This window comes from Watersipora subatra, chromosome 8 (genome assembly GCF_963576615.1).
Source record: "Watersipora subatra chromosome 8, tzWatSuba1.1, whole genome shotgun sequence".
Lineage (NCBI taxonomy): Eukaryota > Metazoa > Bryozoa > Gymnolaemata > Cheilostomatida > Watersiporidae > Watersipora > Watersipora subatra.
This window is the reverse complement of record NC_088715.1, coordinates 3,930,452-3,952,445: the sequence shown is the minus strand read 5'-3', so window position 1 is coordinate 3,952,445 and position 21,994 is coordinate 3,930,452. Positions and strand designations below refer to the sequence as shown.

Below are 21,994 nucleotides of genomic sequence, written 5' to 3'. Positions count from 1 at the left end.
CGTTCTACATCTGAAATATATAAACCAAAGATATCATAAGAACATTTAGTTTGTCACTAACTATTTGCCATAATGTCCACAAATGATTCATCCACACATTTTTATGCGAGCGATGAAGCTGATGAGGCTACTATAAACATAAATGCTATTCCACCCTCCATTCCCTTGACTGATCAAGTTGAGCACCTCGATGGCCATGAGACCATTCGACTAATTAAAAACATGTCTATACGTGTTTTTTGCCTCATATTTATCATTGCTCTCTGCCTACTCGCTGAGGTTATTTACACATCTGTTCGTACAGAGAAAGTTCATGACACTACTACTCAAACACTCAACACATCAAGTCTTGTCCAACTGGTCAAAACAGTCGTATTTTAACAAAATATAAGGTAAGATGTGAGTATCGCAAACATTTAATACGCATGAATTTACTCATGTATGTTTCTGTGATTCGAATACACAATTTTTTTGATATCTTTGATTATAGATGGAATATAGTTTGGAAAGACAAAATGCTATCGAATGGATTCCAACACTGAACACAATGCCTTCGGATACAATGAAAGAAAGGTTCGAAAAAAAACTCGGTGAAAAATTATCCCTTCACCAGAAAGTACTGATAAAGCAATCGATAAATGCTATAAATACAAACAAGCACAATTTACGTTTTAAAGATGGACTCAACAGAATGGAATATGTTGACCTAAATTGCACAGCGATGAAGGCTTACTTTTGATAAGCTGACATTTATTATATATATATATATATATTCACAAAATACAAACACTTTGCAATCGATGATCTTTTCTTCAGTCAATTTGGTAGCTCATTGGTTTCCACCTGGAAATAGGTAACGTTATTACAAATGTACCAATTACCATAAAACCAATTAAAAAAAAAAACCAAAACAACTACCCTACCTTAAATTAGACAAATTCCTATCTTAATGAGTTGTATCGCAAAAATAAATTATATAATTGAACAAACTCATACGTAACAATTCAATGCGTTTCTGTTCTGTATACTTCCTACCTTTGAAATAGAGTTAATGAGCATTCTTTGCTTCCTTTATTTCTTTTATCTTTTTCGTCTCCGCCTGAAGATAGATAAAGCTGTTACAAATCTAACGAACTCCACAAAACTAATTAAATAGTTCTCTGTCTAAAAACAAAATAACAAGTACCTATCCGTAAATTAGACAAATTCTGATCTTAATCGAAAAAACCGCAAAAGAAATTACATGTTTTACCAAATAACATGTGATTTCCTTTCATGTTTAATTCATCCAATTACCTATTTTAATCGAATTCTACCGCAAATTAGAATTCATGCAGTTATCCTTACTATATAAAAAGCTGGAGCTGTAAGACTCCTCATCTACAGCTTGCTGACAGACACATAAACTTGCTGAACATATTTCTCCGGACTACGCTCATACAGAACAATGGATGATTCAGAGTAAGTAGAAATTTTTTAATAAGTTATTTAAGATGAGTGAAAATTTAGTCATTTGTTAGGATATAATTCTTTCTTCGAAACACAACTTTTCCTGATAGAAATATTCATAATTTGCAGTCAAAAAGCTAGAATGGAAATGCTTGAGAAGAAGTTGGAAGAGCAAATAAAAAAGCTCAGCGATAAGAAGAAAACAACCAAGAAACGAAAAAGGTAATAAAATTCAAACATACCGATTGCAAATGTTGCATGACAGATGCACTTGCTTAGCATGTAATCTGCATATATTCTGGTATATCGCAGCACTGTTAGAAATATTTTCATAAATATGATTCCCAAATAATTCTTCATCTATGCGTGGTAAAGGTGGTAAAGGTCTGATTTTAATCCACCATGGTGGAAGACTCGACATTTTCGCTATCAATGTTTTGCTACCGTTAATGGATCATCTTTATAACAGTATTGTTTAACCGCAGACATTTTCAGATTGAACGATTTTTCATTACCCCTTATTCCGTCATTGTATGTTTTGATATACTTATCTGAAATGATTTCTTTGGTTTACAGCGATGAAGAAGAGAAAGATGGCACTCCCTTAGAAAAAACCAAAAAGACATCAGAGCAGTCTACCATTAGGTAATCATTTTACCATATTATTAATGTTTTCACAATTTCTTTTTCTAAAATGATACCCGTGTCAGATTTGACATTGACTGTTGTTTATTTGCAGACGTCCAATCGAAAAAGGAAACTCATCATCTGAGATTGCTACTCAACCAGTAGGAGATGACCTGTTTGGAATAGGTAACGAGAGTGCTGGCCCGTGTCTAACCGAACTGCATCATTTTGACTATAATAACCTAGCGATTGTCACTGAAAAACAAGGAATGAAATACGCTACATACAATTCAGACAAACGTGTTTACTTTAAAAGCGCTCCTATGTATGGGAAAATCAAGATATTCTACTCTAAATCTTCCCCTTCAGGCTCACCAAACATTGTTGTCAAAAAAAGTGAAATTCTACTAAAATTCAAAGATGGGCTCAACAAAAAGTTGAAAGGTGAAGTAGGGTTTTACGGAAACCCTGATAGCAAATTCGTATCACCATTTGTTGACACCGTTTTAAACATCAAAGAAGAAAAATGTGTGAACGCCATTGAAGATGGTGAGGAAAAGTTGTTACCAATTGCTGAACTTCAAAATAAGAATTGTATGATGGAAGCAATTATCAGAAGCCGATCAATAAAAAGTTCTTCAAGATACCACGATTTCGCTTGGGGTTTAAGTGTAAGCGAACTCATAATCAAGCCATGTCCAAAAGATTATACGCCTGATGAGGATTGTATGATGCACTCAGGGCAACCGAGAATTCAATTTGGTCAAAACTTGTAAGCCTGAAGGGGAAAATGTTGACTACTTACACCTCAAACATTTATATATAACACTTTTATAATTGTTTGATATACCTATACTCATCCTATGATTGACAAAACTGAAAACTTTTATATACATTTTACGTTATTAAGCACTTATATACTTCATACTGATATTTTACGCTTACCATCACATATGTATGTATACTACAATAAAGATCGTTTATTTAACCATGTCAACAAGACAATCCATCAACGCACAAATACCTAATCCAGAATGCATAGCTAACGTATTATTGAGCATAAAATCAACTTGTTGGTTACAACGGAAAAATAAACTATTGTAGATCGATTTACATGTCAAGACTGCTCAAAGTCTTACGCCCATAGACAATCCCTATCAAGGCATAAGGCTATTAAACACACCAAAAGAAGCGAAAAATGTCTGCAAGTAATCCCAACATCAATCCATAGCAAACACGATTGTCAACAGGTACGAATGATTCCTTGAAAGTTTCATGAATAATGGATTATATGAGATATATTCTTATTCCACTAAACATGATGTATTTCTTTTAGGATAACCAAGTGAACCGTTTAACACCTATAAGACCTGCCTCATTTCCAACTGACACAAACAACATACCCAGCTCAGACATGATTAATAGTCCGGAAATCGGAGAACTGATGCATAAAAATTGGCAGGCTATAAAGACCTATTCGCTTATTCGCAAGCACACTAGAATTTACAATATTATGATCAAAGATAACGATATGATAGGCGCATTGGAAACTTCAGCGGTACAATCCATCTATCAAGATCAACAATATAAATTTAAAATCAATGCTGCAGTCGGGTGTATTTTAATGAAAAACGTTGAGGATACGATTCGCTACTTCCATGCATCACCTAATGAGGACAGACTATTTAATAAACCTGTATTGATAGAAACTATTGATGATTTTAACAACTTCCTTGAGAAGATGAAAGATCACGACATGATTGAATCTGTGACTCGACAAAGACCTGATACATCTTGGTCAATGCATTCTTTAACTAATATATCTTTCTACGTTTATCCAATTCCATCACACCCAATTGGATGTTGCATAGTTTTACCTGACTATATACGAAACAATAAAGCATTAGTATCTCTTGAAAAGGATAACAGTGGACAACCATATAACGACAATCTCTGTTTCTTTAGAGCATTAGCCATGGTGAAATCAAAAAGAATGACAATGGAGAGATGCGCTAAAGAATGTTTCAATACCTACATCGAATCAACAAACTTAGATAGAAGTAAATTTATGGGAGTATCTATCGAAGACCTTCCTAAAATTGAGACAATCTTCAAAATGTCTATTGTTGTATACCGCCTAGAAAAATCAAATGACGAAACAATAGTTCACTTGGTGAGAAAATCTGCCGCGAAGTATAATGAGAAACTTTTTCTACATCTGGAAGATAGACATTTTTGCTTCATCAATAAATTGCGCTTATACACAAAGTCATACAAGTGTTCATTCTGTTCCAAGCTTTTTCGAACAGCTACAATACTCAATAGGCACGCAGCTAATTGCACTGATGTCACACGATTCATTTATCCAAATGGTACATGTTCATTACCGAAGACTATCTTTCAACAGTTAGATGACTATGGCATCACAGTAGAAGATGACCGACGACATTACCCGTTTTATGCTGTTTTTGATACTGAAGCATATTTTGACAAGTCTAGATTGCCTAAGGATACAAAAACAATGACATGGGAAGATGAACATAAACTAGCATCTGTCAGCATAGCAAGTAATGTTCCAGGCTTCGCAGAACCTATCTGCTTTGTGAATGAGAATGGAAATGCTTACGATGTTGTCTTTAGGATGATGAAATACCTAGAAAAAATGTCAGAACTTTGCTACGCTACCCTAAGACTTCAGTACGAAGATATATTCATTGAAATCGATAAAAAACGAACCAAAGTGATAGAGACGGAAAAAAATGTAACAGGAGATGATGATGTACAATCATTAGAGTTCAAGTTTCAAAAACTAGAAGAGGATCTGGAAAAATATCTAGAAGAACTACTCGTGTTCGGATTCAATTCTGGTGCCTATGACATCCCTTTAATAAAGGAAGAACTACTCCAATATTTAATCAAACACGACAGAATTATTTCTTTCACAGTGAAAAAAGGGAATGCATACATGTGCTTGAAAACTGATCAACTTCGCTTTTTAGACGTTACAAACTATCTTGCACCTGGGTTTAGCTATTCAGCTTATCTGAGAGCAATGGATGTTGAAGCGAAGAAATTTTTCTGGATTTATGAAAAGTTTACATCCTTAGATTTACTCAAACAAACCACATTTCCAAAGAGAGAAGATTTTTATAGTCAATTGAAACAAGAAGGCATTAGCGAGGAAGATTATGAATACTGCAAACAAATTTGGCGTTCACGCAAAATGAAAACTCTCAAAGATCTCTTAATATACTACAACAATGAAGACTGCAGAGGGTTTGTCCAAGCTCTAGAAAAACAATCTCAATTCTTCCAAAGCAAAAACCTAGATTTTAAAATGGCAATTTCCATGCCAGGGCTTGCCATTAGAAGACTATTACAGCTTAAAGACAAGGATTCTCCACTTTTTCTATACGGGTCAAGAGATAAGGATCTATATCACCTAGTTCGAAGTAATATCAGAGGAGGTTTATCAATGGTCTTCAACCGACATCAGCAAAAAGATTTAACAAAAATCAAACCAGAATATTACGGAGATGCAGCTAAATGCACAAAAGTGTGTCTCGGATTTGATATATCTGGAATGTACCTAAGCAATTTGATGCGTGAAATGCCAACAGGAGCATATGTCAGAAGACGAAAATGCAATGATTTCAAAATCGAAAAGAAGAACAAACACGGTCAGCTTGCAACAGAGTGGATACTGCATATGGAAAGAACTTTGAAACTAGAATGTCAGCACATGTTCAACGGGTTAGAGAAAAGGTGTGGGGGTAGACAATTGCCTGTTGACGGATACGCTCGTAGAGGTAATGAAGAACACGTAATGCAGCTATCAGGATGTTATTTCCACTCACACATGTGTAAACATTCACCAAAAGGTAAACACGGGGACAAGATGAAAGATTTACAAAATCAGTTGTTCACTTACCAAAATTTGAATTATCTGAAGATGCTTGGATACACTGTACACCATATATGGGAGTGTGAATTCCTAGAAATGAAAAAGAATGATGCTGAGCTGAAAAAGTTTTGCGAAACTCGACCTTTCATCGTTGATAACAGACCACAGTTGACTGAGAAACAAATCATTGCAGAAGTGAAAAGCGGTCAATTATTTGGAATGGTTGAATGCGACATCAGAACACCTGAGCACCTGAAAACAATTTTTTCTGAATATCAACCAGTATGCAAACACGCTTTTATGTCAAGAGATGACTTGAGTGAACACATGAAAAAATTTGCAGCTAAAAATGGATTACTCAAAAACCCTACCAAAACTTTACTCAACAGTTATTACGGAAAGAAAATGCTCTTTGCTACTCCACTTCTGAAATGGTACCTGCATCATGGATTAGAAGTTACATCAGTTCACCAGGTAGTCCAATATACTCCAAAGAAATGTTTCACTGAATTCGGACAGGAAGTCATGGCAGCCAGACGCGCGGGTGACCTTGATCCTAAAAAGAAAATCATCTCAGATTCATGCAAACTAATGGGTAAGCTTATTAGATTAGTCTCTTACACAAACTATGCACAAATAATTTAGTCGATCTACATATACTATTTGTATTGTAGGAAACTCTGCCTACGGGAGGACATTAGTCAACAAGGAGAAGCATACTGATATATCGTTCTATCAATTGACAGAAACGACAGCAGCATCTATAGTGAATGAGAAAGGTTTCAGACAAATGGAAGAGATGAATGGCGTGACTGAGGTTCAACACGCAAAACAATCAATCAGGCTTGACATTCCAATTCAGATAGGTTTCTTTGTGTTGGAATACGCTAAATTGTTGTTGTTGAAATTCTATTTTGATTTCTTGTTGGTTTTCATTCCATTCGACAAATTCTCACTAATTCAATGTGACACAGACTCAATGTACCTCTCACTCTCGGAGCCAAATCTATTCGTAGCTGTTCCTCCAGAGAAAAGGAGACAGTTTATGTGTGATTACGATAAGTGGTTTGCTGTTGAATACTGTCCCTTACATAAACAATCATTTTTTGATTGTATGTTTAGCGGTATGAAATGGATGGCTCGAGATTGTTGCAAGACGGTTGCCAAATATGACTCACGTACTGTTGGTAAATTTCACACTGAATGGAGAGGTGATGGAGTGATAGCTTTGTGTAGCAAATGCTACTACTGCATAGGAGACGAAAGTAAACATAGTTCGAAAGGGATATCAAAGAGACATAATGCGCTGACATCCAAGGATTATAGGGATGTTCTCATTAATCAGGAGATATCAACAGGGACAAATCGTGGCTTTCGTATAAAAGGACCTAAAATATTTACATACATTCAAAAGAGAAAGGGTCTAAACTATCTATATGGAAAGAGGAAAGTAGCCGTAAATGGAGTAACGACCTTTCCTACCCATTTATAGGATTATTTGTATAATTTGTGCATGTTTGTGTGTATATAATGTAAAGTATTTGTAAGTTTTATTTATTTCTTCTCTTGCTATCCACTCGTGTAAACCATGGCTCTTGCTAAAGAAATAACAAAATCGATAACTGATCATTTATATTTCTTTGTTTGGTCCAAACTCAATGGAGGAGATGTTCATTGTCATGACAAACGCATTGATAGATCACTGAATACGCTCAATATCTTGCTACAGCTGATAAACAATGAACAGAAAAATAAAATTAAACAACTTGCTATATTATCACTAAGAAAGGACTATGCTGAGCTAGCAGATATAGTATCCAGACAACTAATAGAGTCAAAATCATCAGAAGGAAATCTTCTAGCAATTCTTTATTTTATAGTAAGGTTGTGCGAATTATACGCATCAACAGGAAAAATTAACAAAATAGATCCTTTCATAGACAGGATCCAGATGCATCTAAAATCATCATCCAATCATACTAATGCTGTAACGTTTGTTTTAATAGCGTCATTCACGATCTGTGCAGTTTGTGCATTATATATGTCAGCTACTGACCATCTTTAGTTTATTCGTTATCATGACACTTCCGTTGATCCATCCATTTTCTGCTATAGTAGCGGGGCCTAGTCAAGCTGGCAAATCGGTATGGATTGCTGAGTTGTTAGCCAGCAGAGAGCAAATGATAGATCCTCCACCTGAAAAAATTTACCTATGCTATAAGGAATATCAACCCCTCTACGATACATTTACAAACGTTACGTTTCACGAAGGAATGATTGATGTGAATGAACTTGATAAATCAATTAGAAAACTGATCATTTACGACGATATGATGGAGCAAGTCAACCAAGATATGTCTGAGATATTTACTAAATACGTACACCATAGAAACATGAGTGTAGTGTTTCTGACACAGAACTTATTTCATAAAAATCAACACGTTCGAACAATGAATCTCAATTCAAGCTATTTAATATTATTTCGAAACCCTCGTGATGTGAATCAAGTATCATTTTTGGCTAGGCAAATGTATGGAAAAGGACAGTCTAAATTTATGATAGACTCATTTAGAGACGCTACCTCAATGCCATATGGTTATCTACTAATTGATTTAAAACAAGACACTCCAGATTCCTTGAGATTAAGAACGTCGATATTTCCAAACAATGATACCTATATTTATATCTCAAAATCTACGAGGCTACCATTTGAACGTTATTCATTAAGCAGTACGGATCATGACTAAAAGGGTTAAGAAGCATATGCCAATGCTACAACTCTTGTCAAATTGTGATAAACACACTACCCGTTCAGTACTCAAATCCGCCAAACCAGAACTCATCAGTTGTATTTCAGACATTTGTCATAACGTATTGCAGGGTAGAGTAAAATTATTGCCTAAAGATAAGAAGAGACTAGCAAAATATAAAACGAATATAAGAGCAATTGCTAAAAAATCTACGACACAAAAATCGAAACGCGAACTTATACAGAAAGGAGGATTTCTTACAAGTCTACTAGCTCCACTAATTGGCTCTTTAATACCAGTTATCACTAGCGCTATAAAGAAGAAAAGAAAATGAGCTCTGAAGCTAAGAAGTTTCTGTTAATAGATTCTACCAATATAGATCAGCTATTGTCATCGCCTCACTTTAAGTCTAGACTCGAACCTATTGAGAAGAGAGAGCTAAAACACATAGATGCAATGATGTTAGCTATAGTTAATAACCCGTATTTGACTGAATCCGAAAAGGTGTCAGAATACAACCAGGCTCTAACAGAATTTCAAAATACACAGACAAGAAACATTCCGAGGAGAAATTTAGATCAACAGAAATATAATACTAACCAACAACAACATATAGATTCCACGCGAATTACCGATCCACCTCAGAAAGATATACAAGTTGACAATGCTGAGTCAGCAAATGACCTACAAGCAAAAGAAGAACAATCAACGAAAACGCCTTATGATGTCTATGCTGGAATTGATCATCGATACAAACCAAAAGCGAAACAACTTTTAGGAACGTTGAAAGATGATGTAAAGTATACTAATACAGGAGAAGTATTGATACGAGGAGAGGAAATTCCTGGAAGTAATATTTCTAACCTTCTTGACAAGGCAGTGAATCCTCATACAAAATTTGTGAGACCAAAGGGATGGGGAGTATTCGCTGGTCTTCTGTCAGAGAGTACTTCACCTTACGCTAAAAGGCAACCGAAAAAAAGAAATATAAAATCATCTCCCACTCTAAAAAGCTCACAGATGAAACCTAAAACTCGAGGAAGAAAGAAGGATATTGATGACTGGGAACCCTTCGATTCATGAAAATGAAGAGTAGAAAAAACCAACAAAAACGATATTTAGAAAAGACCTATTATAACGTTAAAAGCCCGGCTGGTTACACAGGGAAAGCTAGACTTGCAAAACTTCTAAAATCAAAAGTAGCTCCAAATCTGATAGAAGATTGGTTAAATCAATCTGATACCTACACTTTACACAAACCTGTGAAAAGGAAATTTAAAAGAAGACAGTTTGTGGTGTCTGGAATTAATAGTCTATGGCAACTAGACTTGGGTGATTTATCAAAGTTACAAAAATATAACAATGGTTTTAAATATATGTTATTGAGAATTGACGTTTTCACGAGACAGGCAGCTGTTAAACCACTAAAATCAAAATCGGGTCAGGAAGTTGCTCGAGCTTTTGAGCAAATGATTCTAGAGACTATCGCACCAGCTCAAATAAACACAGATAAAGGTGGTGAATTTTTTAATGCACATTTCAAGCGAGTTACAAAAAAGTTCAAAATACACCACTATACCACGAATAACCAAGAAATCAAAGCTTCGTTAATCGAAAGATTGCAAAGAACTATCAAATCTAAACTGTTTAGATATTTCACACACACTAATTCATACAGATATATAGATATACTAGAAGATCTTGTTTCATCTTACAACGAATCATTTCATTCTACGATTGGATTACCACCTAATAAAGTTTCTGAAGCAAATAGTGAGATGATATGGCATAAAATATATAACCCAGACACACCTAAGCCACCCGAGATACGTTTTAGATATTCAATAGGTGATACAGTGAGAATTTCAAAATATAGCACAACATTTTCAAAAGGATACTTACCTAAATGGAGTGAAGAGATATTTACTATTGCTGATTGTCGTATTACAAATCCTCCAGTATATTCTCTCAAAGATAGCTCAGGGAATCTATTGGAAGGAACGTGGTATGAACCAGAGCTACAAAAAGTAGAAAAACAAAACAATACTTATAAGATTGAATCGATTTTGGGACAGAGAAAAGTAAATGGTAAAACACAACTTCTTGTGAAATGGTTGGGATATCCTCCCAGTTTCAACTCGTATATAGATAAGAGAGATATAATATCTAATTATAAAAACTAGTGCAATCTTTACCACTTTTCATTTGAGTAAAAATGAGAGTCGTGGTACCTTCTAACGCTTCAATGGATAATTTTCCAAACAATACATTAGCTAGGTTTTCAGTTCAGCTACCTCAAACGCTTAACCTATCAAATGGTAGATGGGAAGTTGGTCTTACAGAAATTCAATTTGCCAAATCGTGGTACAACGTAACAAAAGCACATTTTTCAATTACAAAGAACAAAATCGTTACAGAAATGAAAGTAGATGATGGATATTATACATCTCCTCAAAAACATTTAGAGCACTTGAATGATAAAATCAAAAAACACTGTGATGAAGATACTTCCAACTCTATTTCGTTTCAATTTAATGAAGTCAGGAGACTATGTGAAATAAGACTGACCGATATCGAAGATTTGTCATTTGAGTTCGGTGAAAATTTGGAGCATATACTCGGATGTCCCACCAAAAAAGTCAATGATTACCTGAAACACCTATCAAATCTCTGTCCGAACAATGGACAAATTTCAAATGTAGTTTCTTTGGCTGCATCCATTCCTGATACAGTTGATACAGAGTCAAATGCTGTTTCGGGAAGCCTCTCTACGGAATTCATTTTACAAGGTGCAGAACCCATAAAAGTTGATACTATTTTTAATCTCCTCGTTTACTGTAATATCGCTAGGTATACCTCCATAGGAGATGTAGAAGCACCCTTACTCAGGGCGGTTCCTGTAACAGGAAGACATTGGAATATTCAATGTACAGAGTTTAAAAATGTACAATATGTTCCTATCTCTCAAAACAATGTCAAGACTATTTCAATCTATATATGCACAGACTTTGGAGAAATCGTTCCATTTCTCTATGGACGTACAGTGTGTACACTAGACTAGGCGAACTGATCAACTGAACAGATAACAAAAATGTCGATAACACCTCTCAATGTCGCAACCGTAGCAAAACAATACAGTGAAATGTACAATCAAACTGGTAGAGGTAGCGATGTACCGATTTACATAGGTTCAAGATATCAAAAAGGTCATGGTTTAGGAAACATATTCGCTGGGATGATGCAAAGTTTACTACCAGCATTGAAGCAAGGGGCTAAAGGACTCGCAAAAACAGCTATTGAAACTGGAATAAACGTAGCAAAAGATGGACTCGAAGGCAAAAACTTAAAACATTCGATCAGAATGAATGCCCAAAACGCTGGAAACAAGCTACTAGATAAATCTGCTAGTTATCTATTATCAACTATTCCTAAGACCAAAAAGAGGAAACGACCAAGTAGTGGTGCAAAGAGATCAACAAGCAAGCGTAAAAGGCCACGATTATCGAAAAGAGATATTTTTTCTTAAAGCCAATCATCGTTATTCATATAACCTCTGACAGAATTGACAATACTATAAAATGTTAAGACTTTTATTAATGTTTCAGTGTATCAATGTTATCGGTACACATAACATATCTTTTTCGTCTGTCTAACAATGTCTTATACATTTGAAAATAGCTGCTTGGCCTCCAATTCGGAGCTAGAACTGTTCTCCAATCATCCCACCCAAGCGTCCATAGAAGAAGGAATGCATGTTGAGCATATACCTACTTCTAGTGTACAAGATGATTCTCCTATCAAGTTTTTTGTTTCTGGAGATTCAAATTATTATATGGACCTAAAATCAAGCTATCTTCACTTAGAAGTCAAAATAACAAAAGCTGATGGAAGCAATATCGATGATGACGCAGAAGTAGCTCCTATCAATTTGATAGGACAGACATTATTTCAACAAATAGATGTCAGCTTAAATGATGTTATAATCACAGATTCCTCAAACCTCTACCACTACAGAGCCATGATTGAAACATTACTTTCATATAGTGACGAATCAAAGCAATCACAACTTACCATGTCAATGTTTGCGAAAGATACGGCTAATGCAATGGAGGCTCGTAATGATAGTAATAAAGGATTTGTTGAGAGAAAAAGGTTAACAGAGAAAAGTAAAACAGTTCAGTTGATTGGAAAAATTCACTCGGACATATTTTTTCAGAATAGATATTTGTTAAACGGAGTAGATCTGAAACTTACTTTAATCAAAAACTCGGATAAACTAATCCTTATGTCAGGCGGTGCTTCAGGCTTCAAACTCAAGATAATTAATGCATCTTTTTTTGTAAGAAAAGTCAAAATAAATGATGGCATACAGATGAAATGTTAGAGAAAGAGCTGAAGCCAGCTTTGTATCCTATTCGAAGAGTTACCATGAAGTCGTTCAACATACCATCAGGCTCTCTGTCATGTAATGAAGAGAATCTGTTTAACGGTATCTTGCCAAAGAGAATAGTCATAGGTATGGTGGATGCACGCAGTTTTGAAGGAAACTTTGAATACAACCCATTCAATTTTAAACATAAGAATTTGAAATACTGCAGTTTGCTAGTCGATGGAAAAATGGTCCCTCAAAAGCCATTCTTTACCGACTTTTCAAACGATCAGTTTCTTAGAAGTTACTTCTCGTTAATAGAGGGTACAGGAAAAGCTTTCAAAGATGTAGGTATTGGAATTGATAGAACAGAATACGCGCATGGTTATTCGCTACTAGCCTTTGATCTTACACCTTCATTGGATGACGATGGATCTTTCAATGTATTAAAGAAAGGTAACATAAGATTTGAAGCAAAATTCAACAGTGGCTTAGACGTACCAGTAAACGTGATCGTATACGCAGAGTTTGATGCAACTATAAAGATTGACAAGAACAGAGCAGTGCTACCAAATTTCTTTAGTTGAAGATCATGGATAGCAAACAACTATACGCAATACTTAGATCTGACCCAAACGTAAACGAAATGAACTTTTTGGGAGTGTTTCCATTAGATCTGATACCGATGTCAGCTCTAAAGTTTCCATGCTCATTGGTGATCAATACCAAGCCTCATAATCACAGAGGTGAGCATTGGGTGTGTGTCGTAAAGACCAAAGACGGTAGAGGAATTTACTTTGACAGTTTTGGAAGAACGCCAGCCAGTTTACCCGAAATAGGAGATGTCTTGGATAACTGCATCGATTTCCATCATAACGACATACAATTACAATCTCCAATGAGTACTGTGTGCGGAGAATACGTGATATTTTTTCTGACACATATAGCCAGAGGTTATACACTAGACCATATTGTGCATATGCTAAATAACGAGAATGACTTATTTGAAAACGATGCTGTAATATTCAATTATATCAAGAATAAATATCGAGATGTACCCAGTGCTGATGTGAATTCCTTAAAGATTATCGATTTTCCATTTGTGTTATCACAGATAAGTTCAGTTTTATCATGATCTGTTTTATTTTTAGTTATCAATTTTATTCATGTTCTTTTATTTTATCACGTTTAAATAAACAAATTTAATCAAGAAAATCATGTGTATGTATCAATTCAAAGATAAAGTTATACATACCTGTAAAGGTTTCTATGTTTGTTGACATAATGATCATAAAGCGAATGATCCGGATATATGATACTGTTCTCTGGTACTTCGCTAAAAAGGATAATGTTTGCTTATAGCCTAATGATAAGTAATCCATATAGGAATATACAAAAAACCAAAAATTGACAAGAAATAAAAAACGAATATACTCACTGTGTACGCCTGAGAAATCGTTCACCTCTTCCTAGAGGTCCTAAAGGAGGTAGCAGTTTTAGGCTCGGTCTTACCATAGCAACGGGTTTCTTCGGTACATTGAGAGGATAAAATTGTTCTGCACGAAGGGTCTGTACCCCCTTCATCTTAAATGTTTTGTCCGATGTATCGATAGATTTAGGTGAGAAAGACTCCGATTTATCGTTTGAATTAGGTGAGTTAGAAGCCATCGTGACGGGCAGAATGATGACAAGTATGAATTCTCAAATGTTTAAATCTGATTCGGATTCACATTTGCAAAACCACAAGTCTGATAGTTATCTGAGGTCAGTCTAATTAAACGGAAAACTTGACAAATGAGTATGGTAATAATGTGAACCAGAAGCGTAGTCTAATAGTTATCTGAGGTCAGGCTAATTAAACGGAAAACTTGACAAATGAGTGCGATGGAAATTGTGTATCGGCAATAGTTGAACGTTAGAAAGATGAAGGGGATTAGTCTGACATTATTACCTATGGAAATAATGTGAACCGGTTTAAAGTCATGGCTTAAGGCTACGCGTTTGATGTACCAGATTAGCAGGTACAAGGTAAGCAGATTTAAAAAGACTATTCGCATTGTAATTAGGCTAGCATAAGGACGTAAAATATGCACGATAATTACGCGTTAACAGTGGGTGGTGCTCGGATGAGCTGCGCTCATGAAATTAATGTAAGCAGAGCGAAAACAACTATATAATTACATTGTAAGCATATTCAAAGCTTTATAAACAGTGGCGGGTAGGCGCTTGAGCTACGCGCCTGAAATTAATGTAAGCAGAACGAAAACAACTATATAATTGCATTGTAAGCATATTCAAAAGCGTTATATAAATTTAATTGTAAGCAGGTCGAAAAATGCCTTCCTATACTACTAACGTAAACTATAAAAAAGATACTATAAGATTTAATTTTTGAATGAATTATTTGAAATGTTTTGCAAATAGTTCCGATTTATACTAAAGGTTTTCATATATCTATTACTAGCAAAAAATATCTTTGTCATTATATAAGTAGTGGTTTATATAAAGCTGTCATTGTTTGAAATCCAAGTTTTTGTCCACAATTAGCTTGGAATGGGAAATAAATTGAACGAAAATCGCACTATGAGCCATTTTAGTCAATCACTGGTGCATTGGTTTTACCTTTACTGATATAGACAAATATGTTTGTTTTGAAAAAACGTATCGACAACGCATGCTAATGTGTTGTCGACCCATTGGCTTAATGAAAGATGAATTTTTTGGTCTGTAGACTGGCATTAATAAACGCCTGTTCAACTTATTAAAATGTTTTTGTTGTTATTACCTGGTTATTATTATTATATTATTATTGCTGTTAGTTTTTTTGCGTGTACCAAATGTGATGAAAAGGTTCCAACACTGCTGCTATAATTTCGTTTACAGACTAATTACATTGTTTAGTTATGTTTATATCAAAATTTAGTCATTTTTAAGAAGCTTTGAAACCAGCCTCAGGCTTTTCCTGAATCTTTACAATTATGGAAGTTTTCCATAATGCATTTGCAATAGTTGTCAGGTTTTTTGGTGAAACTAGAAAGAACACAATCAAAATCTTTAGAAATGCTACAGATGGGGTATGGAGAGGAAGTTGTAAGAATTTGGTAGAATGAGCGGTCTGAGGAAGGCGGGGAGTCAGCGGAAGACGGCTGCCACTTTGTATGGACTCGTTACAATCCTCTCAAGCTAGCCTTAATTTATAAAAAATACTCATTGGAGCTAGGAGGCTGGGCCTAAGGCTGTGACCTTGAAACAAAGTATGAAAAAAATGAATGAGTAGAGGAACTAGTTATATCATGATAGGTATATGTCTGACATACTTTTGCTCTCCTACCAATTGGTAAAAAGCCAAGTTTTGATGTTTGTTTAACTTGAAGGTGCCAAGTACGTGCATGACTGCCCAGCTGAGAAGTACCTGCCCATCTACCTCATTGTCTCCGGTGTGTTTATCGCTCTCTGCAGCTTCTGTGGTGGAGGAACTACCGCTGCAAGAAGTGAGTTTGGGGTGAAACAAGTCTGAGTACAAGTCTGAGTAGGTATTATTGTCAGTTTAGTTTCTTCCTAAATCTAAACCAATGATGATTAGTTTGAATATGTATAACTTAGTGAACTTAAGCCATGTGTGCTTATATTATACACTTATACTATACACTTATATATGTGTACTTGTACTATACATTTATACTATACACTTGTACTATACAGTTATATACATGTACTTATACTATACACCTGTACTATACAGTTATACCGTAAGTCCTCATGCTCAAGCCGCGCGGCTTGTGCTCAAAAACAGATGACTCACGAAAGAAAAAATAATCCTCCAACAAGCCGCGTATGCCCACAGACCGTGGCTAATGGCTGAGGTTTTGCCGTCCTTGACCCCTTCGGGAGTGAGAGTGTTGAGACGGGTTTCACTATACCCCCGTCCTCTTGAATAAGAAAACAGGCTACATCAGTACATGTGAAAAGAATTTTCTTTTACTTCCAAGTTCGAATTAAAATTCTTAAACCCTTGCATCAAGAACTTCCTTGCCATGTCTCAGCTAGATTTTTATTGCGCTGTTAGAGGGCTTCACGTTTATGGAAACATGCCGGTCAAGAATGAAAAGGTGTTAATAACCTATGACTGTGGTGGGTTAAACATGAGTGATAAATTCTTCTTTAGTCTAAAGTATTCCATAAACATGACCTTGAAAATGAATGAGTAGATCGCAAAAACCCCGTACATAAAAGTGTATAATGACTGCGATGATATGGTTATAGCTCGGAACTGAACAGAGACCGCATTTATCGAGAAGCCGCCCTGAGTCCCACGTAAGTTTTAAAAACTTGGCTTTAGCCGCGGCCTATGACCTTGAACCAGAAGCCACACCCAACCACAAGCCGCGTGGCTTGTGCATAAGGACTTACGGTATACGTTTACTTATTCTATACACTTATTCTATACACTTATTCTATACACTTATTCTATACACTTATTCTATACACTTATTCTATACACTTATACTATACACTTATTCTATACACTTATACTATACACTTATTCTATACACTTATTCTATACACTTATTCTATACACTTGTAGGCTCTGATGATGATGATGATAGTCTACCTATTGGCGTTTGCTGCAACTCTATTAATGGGGTCTTTTTACTTGCCTGGCTTATAGCTGGTGAGTAGTGCTGATATACTGCGCTGTATAATATCAAGGCAAGTTCAAATTCGCATGCAGTAGTCTCTTGCTACGTCGCAGCGAACGTTTTGCGGTGTCATTAATTCACAGTTAATAAATGTTTGTAAAAAAATGTAAATAAAAAACATTAAAAAATTGAAATACATGTACAGTATGCGCTCCTACAACGTAAATAATTTATTCCAGGAACATTTAAGTTATAGGGATTTTATGTTGTAAGAACAGTAAAATACATATAAATGGGCTAATCCGTTCCTCTTTGGCCATGAAAAAGGGAAAAATATGACTCAGCTCTTTTTATTTGTGGGCTGTACCGTAACTGCAGTATTTTGGTTTGCCTCAACAACTTTCCTCCTTTTTTTGACCAATCTCACTATTTTTATAGACCATGATTGTGGTGATTTTTACAATAAGTTGATAGGGAGCGCACATCTTTGACATTCATTTACAGTGATTTGCTTTTTTTTCTAAGCAGCAAAGTCAATTCTGCAATAATAAGTATTTTATACGTCTGCAATAAAGGAACAATGAAACATTTTTACTATAAAAGGAGCGGTACTACCTGTTCACCGTCTATCTGTAACCACGGTCAAGGTTAGGATAAAAGAGAACTTTCGACGATGCTCCAACTCATCACATTCAGATTAGTAGACCAACACAGTAACACCTGCACCAATCGATCGCCTTTGTATTTATGAGCCATTGCGCAGCTGCCTATTCTCTGTTTTGTCGACACATCTGATGATCTATCTGATCAGATCTATCTGTCTTGAAAGTTGTATATATATATAGATATATATATATATATCTTACTCTCATATATATATATATATGTATATATAACGCTATATGCACGACGGTTTTTCTTTCGCAAGTCCGGCGAAATAGGCTACCATTCAAATCAAATTAGAGATCTCGCCGACTTGATACTTTCGTTATATGGAATTTTTACGCAGTAGGAAGCAAAAACTTCGCATAAACTTTCTACGTTACCTGGAATTTACGTTATAGGAGCGTCTACTGTAAATACATAGCATACATTTACAAATGTGATTTCCTTCTTACAATGAACCCAGTTAATTACAAGTACGAATATTCAGACCAAATGAAGTGCAAACTATACCCGTACTCCGTAAGTGCATTCTCTGGTTTCAACTGGGACTGAAGTTGAATTATAAACTGAAAGTCCTAAGATAACTTCAATTTACCTATTATATTATTATCCTATTATATTATTGTTATTACATAGGAAATAAATACGATATGTTTATAAAGCAGTTGAAGTGTTCTGGTGTTAAGATTTGGCTGCTACATGTACTTAAAACACTAGTTTCTATTGTTTTGATTTTCACTTATCGTGTAGAAGTGAATAAGTGAATGATTGCTGTATTGTCAAACCTTCATGTGTAACTTTCATGATGTAATATTTTAGTAGTTGACTCAAAATCCAAAGTATTGCTAGCATACAATGTCAGAAGTTTTCAAAATGTTGCAGTCTCCTAAATTGATACATATACCATTAAACCTCTATTTGAATGCTATGGCGCTCTATTTTGCATCCTTTTCTCTATAGTGATGGTCAAATAGAGGTGGCATTTCAATAAAGGCTGGCGTTGTATTTTTCAAATGGCTCATCAGAATTCCGGAAAGATATGTTTAGTCCTTTTATGAGTGAAACAAATGTAACTTATATTTTACCCTCTCCTTCGGGTGGAGTGACATTAAACCTTTTGGCTGCAATAAATCTGCCAATTTACCTCTAACTCGTTAAAGACCTCTAAATAAATATGCATGGGGAAGCTGAGAAATATCTTTACCAGTTAGTATCCACTGCTTGCAATTAACCTTTTATGATATCATAGCCTGTGTCCTGCTTTGCAATTGGTTGAAGCTTTCAATTTTTTTATTTCATTTTAAATTAGAAGGCATGTTTTCATTTTATATTTTTACTTAACAATGTTGTGCAAAAGCTCATTGCACTCATTGGTATGTTTGCTACAGTTTGCAGCCAAAACTGACTTTTTACGAGCAATAGAAGAGAAGTTACGAGCATCCATCGTAAGATCAGATTACCTCAATGATGCTATTAAATAACATGCTATAAATCTATATATTTATAAGTTATATAATGATAATCTATCAAATGCTACAAATATATATATATATATATATCAAATAACAAGTCACATTAATGAACCATACTTATATTACATGCAGAAACAAAAATTAACATTTTTGAAACAAAAATATTTGCATCGTTTGCTCGGCCCAGTTGCGTTCTGATTGTTGCTTTCGATGGGATGAAAATCTTCTTGTTCAATATCTTCCACAATGTCTTCTGACTTCAACCTTTTTTCTGCACTGCGGAACTAGTCGATATCCGCGCACAAAAATTTTTTTTTGACAGAGCAACACTTTTACAAATTGTATTTCGCACAAATAATGATAAACCTTTAGTCGCATGTGTATTAAACACAACATTTAGCCTAAAACTAGTCACTCATATACCGTCGTAGATGTAAACCGTTTCTCAGGTACATCGAATTATCAAGTTATAAATTATTTTTATGGTGTTGCTTTCAAAATGTTAATGAAAAAAAATGCTTTGGAGATGGACAATGAAATAATTACTTGTTAATGATATTACCGAGTCATTATTAGTTCGATGTTGTGGACACTTTTCTACTAATCACTCGCTATTATGGGTTTGTAAAGATCAAAGAATGTCAAATTGGTGGTCAAGTGGAGGTAGCGTTCAAATAAAGGTGGTGTTCAATTAGAGGTTTTACAGTGTATGCAATTCAAGTGATATTACCCAGTGATTAATATCATCTAGTTTATGATTTTAATATCATGGATTCCAGAAAGATAGTGGTGACAAAATAAAAAGAAAATTGAAGTGACAAGTTATAGATAAACGTTAGCAAACATCTTAAGGTCCAATTTTTTAAAAATCTTCGAAATTGGGTAGTAGAAAGTAAGTAAATGTGATGCAAAGGAAATAAGAAGAGAGGCTGGTCATGGTAATTAGGCAAGCTGCACATCTGTTTCACCACCTGTACTGACACTCTGTTCCCTTCTAGCTTCATCTACCTACACATTGTCTTTTTCTAGCTTTGTCCGCCTACACCCTGGCCCCTTCTAGCTTCGTCTGGAAGGGGACGAGCTTTTCCAACCTTTTCCATTCAAAGAGCCATTTGGACCCGTTTTTCGCAGGAAAGAACGCAGTGGGAGCCACAAACCCCCTTTGATATTTTTAATTAAAATAAATACTACATGTAACTTTTTTGTTTAGCTTTTAATGCTTTTGTACCTTGTTTACAACATAAAACGAAATGGTGTGGCATGTATAATGATTTAACTGCTGAGAAAACAAAATTACTTTTGCAAAGAACAAAAAAATAGTTTTGGCCGTTTTATTGGCGCATAAATTATTATAAGGTGTACTACCTGTATTAGTGTTGTTGTTTGTCAGTAGTTTGTCAGACCCCTGGCCTACACCCTGTTCCCTTCTTGCTTCGTCTACCTCCAACCTGTCCCCTTTTTACTTCTTTCGGTATAAACGCACGCCCAAGTACATAAACAGTTGATTATTGCTACTCCCTAGGCACAGTTTGGGTGACTCGTATGGTGAACTGTGAGGACAAAGTGACACCTAACTGCTTCAGCACTAATGATTACTTTGCCGATTACGATGCGTCTTTCTATTGCCCCAAACTGGTTTACGAGTTCACCTACTGGGACATTATGGTCAAGTGGATTCTGCTCGGAGTTGTCTTCCTCTTTGGCACCTTCTTTTGTTGCATGCTCGGTTTTGCCTATTATTGCATCAAGTCAAGTGATTCGGAGTAAATTAATCATAAGTTTATTAGCTTCCTATTTAGTGACAATCATTGATTGATTATTGGTTTTATAATGTTTATATAGTTTTTACCAGTTTATTCTTAGTGTTTAGACCTCTTGTCACACATCTCTCTATTTATAAATTTGTCATAATAATGATGTCACAATTAGTTTTTAGTGCACTCATCACTGCAACTATCACCAAGGTTTTACCTTGCTTTTTGCAAGCACATATCAAGTCACTGAAGTGCCAGCTAGGATGCAGTTTTATATACTTCATATCACCAGTGCGATAAGTTTAGTAACATTGAGTTCAGCTCAATGCAGTTATGTGAGCTCAACTTGCATTGAGCTGCTGT

At 35.3% G+C, this 21,994-nt stretch overlaps 1 protein-coding gene and 1 pseudogene across 2 annotated transcripts in view; both read left to right on the top strand.

Annotated features, from left to right (window-relative positions):
* The window catches only part of LOC137401878 (transmembrane protein 272-like), a 31,007-nt gene extending 9,211 nt beyond the window's left edge, over positions 1 to 21,796 (top strand). For both annotated transcript variants that reach the window (XM_068088353.1, XM_068088352.1), the window contains exons 3-5: positions 16,474 to 16,590; positions 17,685 to 17,771; positions 21,400 to 21,796. In XM_068088353.1, coding sequence (XP_067944454.1) covers positions 16,474 to 16,590; positions 17,685 to 17,771; positions 21,400 to 21,644 — 449 coding nt within the window. In that variant the 3' untranslated portion in view covers positions 21,645 to 21,796. The remainder of the gene's footprint in view (positions 1 to 16,473; positions 16,591 to 17,684; positions 17,772 to 21,399) is intronic.
* On the top strand, positions 12,386 to 13,686 carry LOC137401821 (uncharacterized protein F54H12.2-like; annotated as a pseudogene).
* Positions 21,797 to 21,994: the final 198 nt, after the last annotated feature.